The sequence below is a fragment of the Panthera leo genome, chromosome C1 (genome assembly GCF_018350215.1).
Source record: "Panthera leo isolate Ple1 chromosome C1, P.leo_Ple1_pat1.1, whole genome shotgun sequence".
NCBI lineage: Eukaryota > Metazoa > Chordata > Mammalia > Carnivora > Felidae > Panthera > Panthera leo.
In genome coordinates, this window is record NC_056686.1 from 76,435,192 (window position 1) to 76,447,131 (window position 11,940).

Consider the following 11,940-nt stretch of genomic DNA (forward strand, 5'->3'; position numbering starts at 1 on the left):
TGTAACAGAATTTCAAACTAAAATGGAACCAGAGGATATAAAATGTAAAATCTCACACGTGTGCCCTCAGGAAAACAATATTTAGGGACTGAGAGACTGATTTCCCATAATTTCCTGATTTATAAAAAGCTGATAATGTTGGAATTTTCTTAAGTTGATAGAGAGTTGGTCAGGAGTTACTTCATATCAACCTTGGGGAATTTGGGGTTATGGTTTCCAGAGACATGAACAAGAAATGACCCAGGTCTGGTTGATCTTACAAAACAAGCTGAATTGAGCTTTATTTGTATGACTGGACTGGTTTTGTCTGCTCAGGGAATTTTCAAAGCTGGTCTCCATTTGTTTTTTTATTTTAAAAGATTCTAACTGAACTCTCCTCTCTTTACATTCTCTACCCATAAATATAGCCTGCCCCAAAACCTCAATACGCTTGCCTGTAGCTTGCTACAGTTATCATGTCCCAAATTGCAGTTCCTCTGCTACTCCCAAACAAACTAATCTGTTTGACGATTTTGAGCTTGCCTCTTTTTTTTTTTTTTTTTTTTTTTTTTTTTTGTCGACAGAATGTAGACTAGTTTTCCATCGTGGGTACGGTGCAGCATAGGAGTGGGGAATCAAGGTACCACCAATGCCTAATTTCTCTCCCCTAAGGCGGCATTATAAATACATATTACTCTATAGATAACTTTCCCTCCCATTTCAGGTAAAGATGCGCACCCTGTAACACTGCTTCCTACAGCCCCCAGGCTCTTTGGGGGCTCCCCAGGGGTGCCGGAACCTACAAAATGTAAGTAATCCGTGCCACTGCAAGTCTCTATCCGCTCTAAATTCCATTTAGCAATTCCATCCCTCTAACTGTAATGGGGAGGGGGCAGGTAATCAACAAAGAGGAGTTGGCTTCAAGAACTGAGGGAAAATCTGAAGGAGGCAGTCTTTTGCAGCCACGAGGCCCTTTGAGGGGAGGAGGAAAGTAAAGGGAATACAGAAATGAGCTCCCACCTGGGCAAAGATTTACATGATTACCGGAAAAGGAGAAGTCTTTATAATCTCTCCCGAGTCCACCGAGATGTGAGAGAAGGGCCCTGCTCTGTAGGCCCAGCCCAAGCACGGATCGTGAAAGCATCTGGACTCCTGCCCCTGCTCTATAGGGTCCCTGTCCTAATGCACGCATTCCTCCCTGAAACACGGTCGGTAACCGGGCGCGGGGACTTGTGGCCGCGGGGCTGTCCTGGGGCAGAGGAGCGCAGAATCTCGGCTGGGGCGCGCACGCTGGGAGATCCGGTGCGGAGCCCTAGCGCGGCCGCGGACCTTAGGAACCTCCGCTCAAACCGCGGGCTGCAATGTGTGTGTGAATCGTTAGCAGAAGGCGGGAGGACCGCCACATCTAGGGCCTCTGCAGTAAAGAATCGAGTCTGGCGGCCAGATATAGGGGCGGGTGGGGGCGGGAATCCATCAGCTCCACAAAGTAACAAAGCCCTTTTATCGTAAATCAAGTTCAACCTCGCGCTCTGGAAGGTCCTCTTCTTTTGGTGGAGCTCCCGCGGAGGCGACCCGCTGTCCTGGACCCGATAGTAGCGGAAGCGGGGAGACTCTCACCCGGGAGGAGGACCGGGGTGAGAGCGCGGTGGAGATCCGGCCTTTCGCTCCACCCTCCCGGCTGGGCAGCCGCCTCGGGAACGCTTCTCTCGGGCTTCCGTCCGCCGAGGCGGCGGTTCGCGGAGCAGTCAGGGCAGCGCGAGCGAAGGAAGTAAAAAGTGCCATTTAGAGCGATTCCACTGGCGACCTCGCTGCGGCCGCGGCGCAAGGGCTTCGAAGCAACAGACCTGAGGCCCCACTCCTCCCCAGTCGGCTTCCACTAAGAACTTATTAAATAGGGACGGTTTAGAGTTGATCTGTCACTGAGCACTACTTACCCCGAGATCTTTGGGTTTTTGAATTACTTTATTGATCTGAAGATTTTCTTCTTTGGAATGTGACCCTGTTTGGACTTAGAGCTAATCAGGAAACGCTGCCAGGAGGGCTCTTTGTAATCACCTCGCGGACCTCCCCCGCTGGTGCCGTCGACCCTTCCCCGGCGCGCCCCTTGCGGTCGCCTAGGCTTTGCAGGGAACCCATCAGCCCCCGGCTCTCCGCTCCACCGCGCGCCCTGGGAGCTGTCTGTGGTGCTAGGAGAGAGAACTCAGGAGAGGGAGGCCGGGGGGAAGAGACCAGGAGACAGAGAGGAAACACTGAGAATGCAGTGTTGGCCAAGACGGTCCGCCCCGTAACATTCGGACTGATAGAGACCTTCAAAATTCAGCCGGAAGGAGGGGAGGAACAAAGTCCCTTCTGGGTCACCGCACCGCCCTGAGGCAGCTGACCTGTTTTTCCAATGCAAGAGGCCAGTGACACCTCCCTTTCTCTGAAAGCGCACACACCCAACTCTACACACGAACCCCCCACTCGGCCCTGGGGGTGTTCAGCCTGCCAGAAGTAAGAAGGAAGGGGCACTGGGCTCTGGCCATGCTCCAGGGAAACAATCAAGTGGTAGAGAGTAAGGCTGGAACTAGCCAAGAAAGTGGGACAAGACAAAGACCTAGTGGGAAACTCAAGGAGCCCAGAAGCACTTTCCAGGGCCCATGAGGTAAACCCTGGGAAAGCCCCTACTCATCCCTCTGCCCGCACCTCTCTAGCCAACAGCCAAGGCAACAGGCAGCTTTCCCACACTAAGGATTCCGAGCTACGGAGGAAACATCAATCCCCTTGGAGGCTCCACCCTGCCCTTGCCCATTCCCACCAGTGGAGAAAAGTCAATCTCTTTCCAAGCCTGTTGACTTCAAGCCGTGCCTGGCTCTTTAGAAAACTAAGCAGCTCTCTTCCAGTGTATTTTTGTAACCACATGGCTTAACAGGAACTAAAGTTTCCCTAGCCCTGGGGAGAGCTTTTCCAAATATTTTTAGAAAGTTAAAAAATGTAACAAAACAAACTACTCACAAGCTGCAGTTTAAAGCGGGGAGGTGGGATTCAGCAGACTCCTGGGGAAGGGCTGCCTAGGTAGGAGTCAGAAGGCAGGGAGAAAGGAGGAGGGAAGTCTTGGTTTGAAGGTAAGTGGGTTTTATTTGCAACAGAGGAAATCCGCTGTCTAATTTGCCATGTGTGGGCTTTCATTTTAAGGGGTGGAGCAAAAATAAACTGATACAAGGTGTAGGTATATTTGCTGGAGGCTAGAGACAGGCTGCAATCGTTACTTTACAACTCACTGAAAATTGCTGGCTTGGACTAAACTAGCTGGCTGCTGGCCGGGGAGTTAACTTTTTACTTCACCTGACTACAGATTTCTGCTAGGTTTGCTGTGGTCCCAGAGCGGATATTGGAGTGGGCAAATCTAAGGGGGTCATTGTGGGTGTGTAAACATCTCTCTGAAACAAGTTCGTTTTCCTGGGTTTCTGGAGGAAGCAAAGATTGCCACTGCAATTCCCTGATTTACCAGTCCCCACCTTAATCAAAGGCGCAATCCAAATAAAATCCAACCGTGGAGTGCCCTTCAGACACCAAGTGAAGCTAAGGAAAAAGAAAAGGAGCACAGCTCCCAGGGACAGCTGTCCTCTGGGCTTCCATAACTGACTCCAGATCTCCCATGAGAAAAGACCTTTGCCTGTTATCTTTGTTCCTGCTTCTCAGAAAACCTAGGGTTGCACTCCTCATTTCTTAGCCAACCCCCATCTTTGTTGGACAAGCACAGAGGAACAGAGGACCCCTCTTGAGGAAAACGATGGGTTTGCATTTGACTTTTAAGCCATAGTTTGGGGACATTTAGATAGAAGGGCACCTGATGAAGTGCCCTTGGCAGTGCTGCAGCAGAAAGAAAAGAATGAAAAGAAGAAATCCAGCACTCAGTTTTCTTCCTGAAACAACACCCATCCCTAATATCCAGTTTGCCAACTTTTATGCGGCAGGAAATAACTAAAACAAATTCAGAGGGGAACTGACACTTTTAGCTCCCCAGTTTAGGGGATTGAAGAAAACATGACTCTGATGAAAAGCAAATTTAGGAGGACTCTGGGGGATCCAGAGTAATGGCTAACAGCAGTGGAATATAAGGCTAATTAAGAAAACTTGGTCTGTATAGACATAGCGCTTCCCCCTGCATTGTCCACCTATGGAGTCCAAGTTCAGCCTTGAGAGCGAAGGGGCAACAGGCAGGCTCCTCCGCAGAGTGGCTGGTGAGCTGCGGGCTGACTGCTGGTAGCAGATGGGTGCTGTGGCATTGCTTGTATTTGTAAGTTTGTTTATGGTTTTTCCCAACTGGACCTGGGGTCATTCTTCATAGGGAATGTGTGATGTGTGAACTCCAGTGACTTCCAGGTCCCTCTTGTGCCCGAAGCTGACTGGCCCCGGGGCCAGTGCAGACAAAAGCTGTAGTACACACACCCCTCTCCTCCCCCTCCCCGCAAGACGTGGAGAGTGCCCTTTTAGGCCCAGGCAGACTATTTTTGAGGCATTTAAACTTGACTGTAAAACCCACCAGCAGCTAAGATGGAACAAGGAGAGTCTGCTAGAGTGCCCAGGCACTGGGCATTCCCCACTGGACACAGTGGTGCCCAGTTTCCAGCCCAACCCAACTATCTTGAGTGTGCCCCCAGCTCAGCAGGAAGAAAATGAGAAGGGCCAGTCCAGACCCTTTTGTTAGAATCAAACAAGACCAAGACCACTTTTGAAGCAAATTGATGAGCTAAATAGAAATCTGCAAACCACTCCCTAATTAGCCAAAGACTGATCAAGGCGCCTGAGGCAATTTCCTCCTGGATTTCACCCCTTTCTTCCCTTCTTCCTTCCCACCCCTCCCCAATCCACACTCCCACAGCACTCCACTTTTTAAAAAATGTTTTTAACTCTACTAAGGTTCAACATCAGAGAAAGTTGGAGGATGGGTCTGGATGTGTTCTGGCTGTGTGTCCCTTTGACACGGACCAGGGCAGGAGTGAAGCTAGAGATATGAGAATACCCACCTGGGGGATCTAACTCTGGCTCTCAGGAAATACCCTTGGGGCTGCAGAAGGTGGGAGCAGCCCTAGAACTGAACCCCTGTTTTGTTGTTCCCTTAGATAGTCTTGAGTGCTGAGCCTGGTGGGGAGCCAGTCTGGGGGGGTGCACCTGCAGCCCTCGCAGAGATGCTACAAGTATTTACACATCCGTTCACACACGCTCCCAGAGACCTCCATCCTCTGGGCAGGGCCCCTCATTTTGTGGTCCCAACCCATCCATGGGTGCGGATAAAAAGCTTGGCAAGCCTGTCGTGGCCAGACTTGGATTCCTGCTCCAAGGCATCCCAGCACAACAAACTCACTAGGACAAGAGCCTCGGCGCGCGGCGCGGAGGTGGGGGCTGGATGCCCGCTGGGGAACGAGAACGCAAGGATCAAAGCCGCAACGAGGGTTTGTTAGCCGGGCCTCTCCGAGTCCCCCGGGCGTCCTAATTGCGCGCCCTGCAGCCGCCCGCTCGCAGGCTGTCCCGCCGCGTGGGCGCCGGGCTGCGGGCTGCAGAACAGCTGCGAGGCCCGAGGAGCGTCCACCCGCCCGCAGCCCAGCGCTGGGGACCCTCATTGCCCCGGGAAGAGCCTAGGAGAAGGAGGAGGAGGGGCCGGCAGACCGCGGCTGCCCGGCAGTCTGGGAGCGGGGGAAGTTGGCCGCCCCACTCAGCCAGCACCAGCGGCCTACAAGCGGAGACTTTTCCTCCTCCGCCTCCCGGGCTGCTCTGAAATCATCCTCTTAAAAAGAAAGGAATTCACACATCAAATAACGACTCGGAAGAGACCAGCGTGAAAACTGGAGCTGCTTTTATAGAACTCAACCCAAAGTCGTTACAGATTTTGTAAATTCCTAATATGATGGGAGGGATTTTTTCCCCCTAAACCAAGTCAGGCATTTCATCATAGTACGTTCTGCTTTAGTAAAATCAGCTCCCTTGAATTTCATCGCTTGTTAAAAAAAGATAAACTTTATTTTTGTAATTTTCAATCACAAAAAAATCTATATTTTTGTCTAAGCATTTATTTTACTGAATCAAAAAGACATGAAAAGAAAAATCATGTTTTACTAACGTATATAAGTGACTCTTTTTTGGACAACATATAATAAATATGATATATCACTTATCACTCAGTCTTTCAAATGTACATTTTTTTTTTCATATTATGGAGCATGCCACTTTTCCAAAAGAAAAAAGGTCATGAGAAATCAGTGCAAAGTTCTCAGTTACCCTCCTCTTTTCTCTGGGGCAGACGGAATGTCCACAGCAACGCCCTGTGCCTCGGAATCTGAGGCTGGCTGTCCATCTACAATTCTCTCTGCCCCTACGGCTTCCTCTCCGTGCCCTTCCTTCTTCCCTCCTTTCCCCTCCCCCCTCCCTCCCTCCTGCTTGTCCGTAAAGTCATTTTTAAAAAGAACTTGAGGTTTTGTTTTTGTTGATGTTTTCACTTACTGGTCGCACTTTCTGGGGGGCAGCATTTTCGCCAGTCACACTGCTGTGGGGAGCTTTCCAGCCCTGTTTCTGGGGGTGGGGAGATGGAGAGTGGAGGGCTGGCTCCTCTTTGGGGCCCCCCCCTCCCATTGGTGTGCGGCTTCTTCTCTCACTTCCCTGCTTCCCGGGGTCGCTATCGAGAGAGGCCTCGCGGCCTTGAGCGGGGAGAGGAGGGGCAGCTGTCCGGTCGGGGAGGGGGCGGGGAAGGGACCGCGGCGCTGTCAGTCGCTCGTTCTTCACCGGGGGTGCGGGGTGCCTGGGATGGGGTTGGACAAGGGATTGAGGGCCGGCTGTCCCCCAGGCCCCAGGCCGTGGATGAGCACGCGGGGCACCAGGGGCCGCTGCAGCTGGGGGTGGGGCGCGGGAGGAGTCCGGTACATGCTGCTGTACATGGCTGCGGCGGCCGCGGCGGCCGTGGTGCTGTCCATGCTGCCCAGCAGGCTTGGGTGGTAGAAATAAGGCGACGGAAACATCCTCTGCAGGGCCGAGTAGTTTCCCGCCTCGGCCAGCAGCTCCAGGCCCACCGCGGTCTGCCGCTTCCACTTGGTCCTGAAAAAAAGCAGGCGTGCAGGCACCCCGCCGCTGTGGGCTCCGTCCAGGCACCAAGGCCCCTTCTCTCATCCTCTCCTGCCTTCTCTTTCTCGGGGGACAGGAAAACCGAGAGCTCTGAGAACCAGGAATGAACCGCACCTCCTAGCCCCCTCCCCCACGATCTTGCTCACAGAGTAACCCAAATTCAAGTCAACTTTGTAAATTACACCCTTAATATCTGAGACACTCATAAATGAAATTCTACAAGCTTTGCTGCCTTTACCTGACCCTCTGCTCTGCTGTTGCCCCCTTTATAATTAGGCTACTTCCTGAAACTTTCCTGAAGGCCAACTGGGACCACTCTTTCTATAGGCGGGTCTTCTCCTCCTCCTCTAATTCCTTTCCCCAAGTGGCCCCCCCAACAATCCCAGAGTGTCCACTCTCTGCCCCTCCCCCCTTCCTCCAGGCCTAGTGAGTAGAAACCATAAACAAAGGGACACAGAGACTCCTGAGCCCCTCTCAGTCCCCCAGCGCTGTGGAGATACATCTCTCTCCCCATTCTGATAGGACCTTACAGCGGGTGGGGCGGATGGGGGGGAGGCTTGGGGCAAGGGAGGCAGCAAGGTTTCAAAATGGAATTGGTTTGAGGGAGGACTCTCCCAAGGTGACAGTACCTTGGGGCCATTTCAGGAGGGGAAAAATGCATTTCAAGATATTCTCTCCTCTGGGAGAGAGTAACAATTAAAACCTGTGATCAGCTCTTCTCAGTCTCCTCCCTCCCCCACCATACCCCGCTAGGAAGAAGAGGCGATCAGGCCTTTGCTCAAATGCCCCACGAAAGAACTCAGGGCTGGTGGGCCATCCGTACCCGGCAGCTTCAGCCAAATTAATAAACATGTCGCCCATTTTAAATTGGCTACAAATGACACTAATGTTTTCCGACAGAATTAGGGTGGCTGAAACCGTATGTAATGAGACAGAAAATTATGGTAAAGATGACAACTGGATGGGCATTTCCAACCACACTTATGGACGATTAGAAGACAAATGAGAGAAGAGGAGGAGACCAAAATTAAAAAAAAAAAAAAATCGAGACAAGGGAGACAACTGCCAGGCTTGGAAACACAGCATAACTTCAGCCTCAGATTGCCTGGGCTCGCACTACACTTCAAGGGCCCGCAAGCCCTTTCCTGATTTCCTTTCAACAGAAGCAGTGATTCCTGGCAGGCTCTGAGGTGACAAATACAGGGGACAGACCCTCGGTCTGGATGCCTGGCCGGCTGCCTCATAAGCCGAGGCAAGGACATTTAAGCTGAGGCCAGTGGGGCAGTTCCTCCCGGACCGAAATAGCCAGGCTGTGTGGCCAGCTGTAGACATTCGGAACCAGCCTGGGGCAGGCCCAAAGGGTGCACGGCACGGGCTCTATAGGCCTGAGTGTCAGCTGCACAGATGTCTCAATTTGAGAAGGTGTGGCTTGATCGATTTGGGGGCAGGGGGGGGTGGATTCCAGCCACTGGGGTTTGAGAGGGAAAGCAGCATATGTTAAGACACTCAGCAATGCAAAATGTTCCAAACTCCAGCTGCCTATCGGTCCCTCTCACCTTGGGGATGTGGCTAATCCCTGTTCCAGCCTGGAAGCCCACCCCCCCTCAACCCCCAGGGCCCACTCTGGGGCCTCTATCTGAGTTCCTGGGGTCTCCCGGGGCCAGGAGGGGAGAAGATTGGCACGATGGTCATGACCTAGATGGCCAGATGCCTTTGCTCCCTGCCACAGCCTCCCTTACCTGCGGTTCTGGTACCAGGTCTTGACTTGGGTGTCGGTGAGGTTGAGTGCAGCTGCCAGGTCCATGCGGTCCTGCACACTCAGGTACTTCTGCCGCTCAAAGCTACGCTCCAGTTGATTGAGTTGGTGGTCAGAGAAAGCTGTCCTGGCTTTTCGAGGCTTTTTGGCTCTCACAGGGGGACTCTCCCGGCTACTTGTAATCTCCCGGTCTCCTTCCTCCTTTGTTCCTATGGTAGAAACCCATAGCCGTAAGGTACTGTGGAATAGGAAGGGGGAAATGCCTTCCTGGCACACACTTCCACATCCCCAACTCAGCTGCTGGTCTCAGGGGACTATACTCTGCCACCCTCATCACACACATACTTGGACCCTATCCAGTATGAAGAAAGAAGACCAAGGCCAAGGAGTTTGGAACTTTGTGCGGCGCTCCTAAAAGGGTTCTAAAAGGTTGTCTGATCTTCCCATCTTTGGAAGTCAAAAAGAAAAAACAATATTTTACAATATAGTAGGGTCCTTTCGTTATTGTTTCCTTCACTGGGGGGAGGGCGCTGTCCTATTCCTTAACCGTTTTCACTATGACCTCATTTTTGCCTGATTTGGGAGTTTTCAAAAGATCTTTCCACTCTGTTTTGTTTTGTTTTGTTTTGAGGAAGGGACACCTTTTTCATTTCACTTTTTCTGTTTATTGAAAGTTACAGGCACTTGTTTTCCTTTTTCAGATGCACTTGGCAAATGTTGGAATCAAGTTCTCTGCAGTTGCTTGCATTGAGTCTTGTAAAGCTTCAGAGAGAATATGTCACCCAGACACCAAGCAGAGCTCAAAATCACTGAGCCCATCCAGGTGACAGCCCAGAGATTTCCGGATTCTATTTGTCAACTTTGGTTTTTTACTGAAATGCTGGGAAATCGATATGTCAGCCCCTCTCTGTTTGTACCCGTTTTTGCTGCGCTCCTTGATCTTCCCTGCAGGAAGAACAATAATCTCTCTAATTGACCCACTGGGGAGGTTGGTGCACAAAAAATCGCCAGACCAGACTGTACATCTGTTTTGGGCACTATTATGCTAATGTGATAATAGTAAACCGAGGAGCCAGTATCCTACCTTCCAGATAGTCAGCACGCATCTTTCCCAGAGATGGCAAAGGTTAATAATAATAACAATAAACTTATTAGTAAGGGAAAAAAATAACTCTCCTGGCACATTAAAACTCTTTTGTCATGCAAAGACCAGAACACTTCCTTATAAAATTGTATGAGTAGAAAATGGAAAAAGGGAGTTGAAGGATAGTTTCAATTGTCATCTTCTGATTTTACAAAAATAAATAAATCCAAATTCCATCCAATTTTATTTTCATAAGCGCCACTTCCCAATTACTTGCAGGGAGACGAAAATCTTACTAAAATACAAAGATTCAGTTGGGGCCATGGAGTCAGAAGGGTATTTTAAAAACTGAAAAACTATAAATTTTTACCATATCGGCTTCCCTATATCAATCACAATCTAATTTTAAAAAGTTGCTTTGTTACTCAACTCGGAAAATTTTCCCTCATTAAATCTGATGATTCCTGTGACGGTGTTCAGAAAATATGGTGTGCTGGGGGGGGGGGGGGAAGAACGAAATAATTTACATTAAAGAATAAACTCTTTCTGCACACACCCCTAAACACCACGCTAGCTAAGCGCGTTCCTCTCTCCCACCTCCCCCCATTCCCACCCCCAAGGTCTCAGCTAGAAAAATCTCAAGTACTTCCCTTTTATCAATGAAAGTATGCCCGTCAGATCCCCTCCGCCTCCGCCCTATTCCTAATACATTGAAATTAAGTAAAACAAAGAAAGGAGTAGGACTGCGGGGAGGTTGAGAGGTGGCAATGTAACAATAAACCGAACTTCGGACGAGTCCTCCAGTCGCGCGCCCAGGCCTCCCTCCCGCTAGCAGTTTTCGACCCGGGCACGATCGCCCCAGAAGCTCCCGGAGTAACCCCGCATCGGAGACTCGCAGGGGTCCGAAGGGGAGACCGAGAACCAGAGGACCAGAAGCTACACGGCTCAGCCAGCCAGCCGAGGCGGCGCGACTCACCGTGGCATTTGATGTCGCTCTGGGAATCTTCCCGCTTGTCGAGTTTGGTTTTGCTGTCCTCCTGCTCGAGCTTTGGCCTGAAGCTCTCGTGCGCCGCATTGCTCTCCTGCTTCGGGGTGTGGTGGGGAGAGGAGACGCTGGTGCTGTAAGGCGCACACGCCGCCAGAGGTTTGCTGTCGCCCAAGATGTCCTTGATTAAAAAAGAAGAGGTGGAAGTCCTGGGGGCCGAGGCGGCCGGGCCCAGCTGCTGGGCCGGTGGCTGCTGCTGCGGCGGCGGCGGCGGCTGCTGTTGGGGTGAAGGCTGCAAACTTTGCGTGGGGGCCGCGGCTGGCGGCGGCGGCTGCTGGCTGTGGTGGAGGTGGTGGTGATGCTGGGGCCCCTCTGCTACCAGATGCGGCTCCGGGGGCTCCATGGTGACGGAGATGGGAGAAGAAGGCGCCGTTCCTACGGTATCAATCTCCGAACAGGGGGACGGAGTGGCCTGACTCCTAAAATCCGCGGTCCTGGCCTCGCCGAGCGGGCGGAAATCTCCATTCATCATGCCGGGGCTGCCCGAACTGGCACTGGACAAAATCGTGTCTATTCCAAAACTCGACCCGCTGGCCCCTTCCATTGTTGTCATTTCTACATGAGGTCCGCGCCACTTCGCCGCTCAGCAGCCGCCGCGACCGAGCAAAGGAAGCTATCGATCGTAAAACAAAATAAACACTAAACAATGTTGTCGCCGCTTTGAAAAAACAAAAAAGTGGGGCAGAGGAGGGAAGGAAGGATAATCGGGAGGTGGCAATCGGTGGACACTTTGGACACTTTTTGTTTTCCTTATTCATAAAGTAAGGGTGAGGAGAAGGGGAGAAGGGGAGACAGAGGGGGAAAGTTACAAAAATAGTCGAGGAAGAACGGAGCCTGCGCTCCAGGGACCACCGCGCACGTGCGGGAGGCGGTGGCGGCGCAGGGGACCCAGACGAAGACGCAGGCGGCAGGAGGTGACCCCGACGCCGCCGCCGCTGCCGCCGCCGCCTGGGTCTGCCCACAGCCTGGCACCAGGCGGCA

The 11,940-nt window shown here is 51.8% G+C and overlaps 1 protein-coding gene across 1 annotated transcript; it reads right to left on the reverse strand.

Moving 5' to 3' along the window:
- Window positions 1-6,407: 6,407 nt before the first annotated feature.
- BARHL2 (BarH like homeobox 2) lies at window positions 6,408-11,739 on the reverse strand. Its single transcript, XM_042952168.1, has 3 exons — window positions 10,891-11,739; window positions 8,814-9,039; window positions 6,408-7,047 (listed from the first exon to the last, which is right to left on the reverse strand). The coding sequence occupies exons 1-3, from the start codon at window positions 11,510-11,512 to the stop codon at window positions 6,735-6,737; spliced, it is 1,161 nt and encodes a 386-aa protein (XP_042808102.1). The 5' UTR covers window positions 11,513-11,739; the 3' UTR covers window positions 6,408-6,734.
- Window positions 11,740-11,940: the final 201 nt, after the last annotated feature.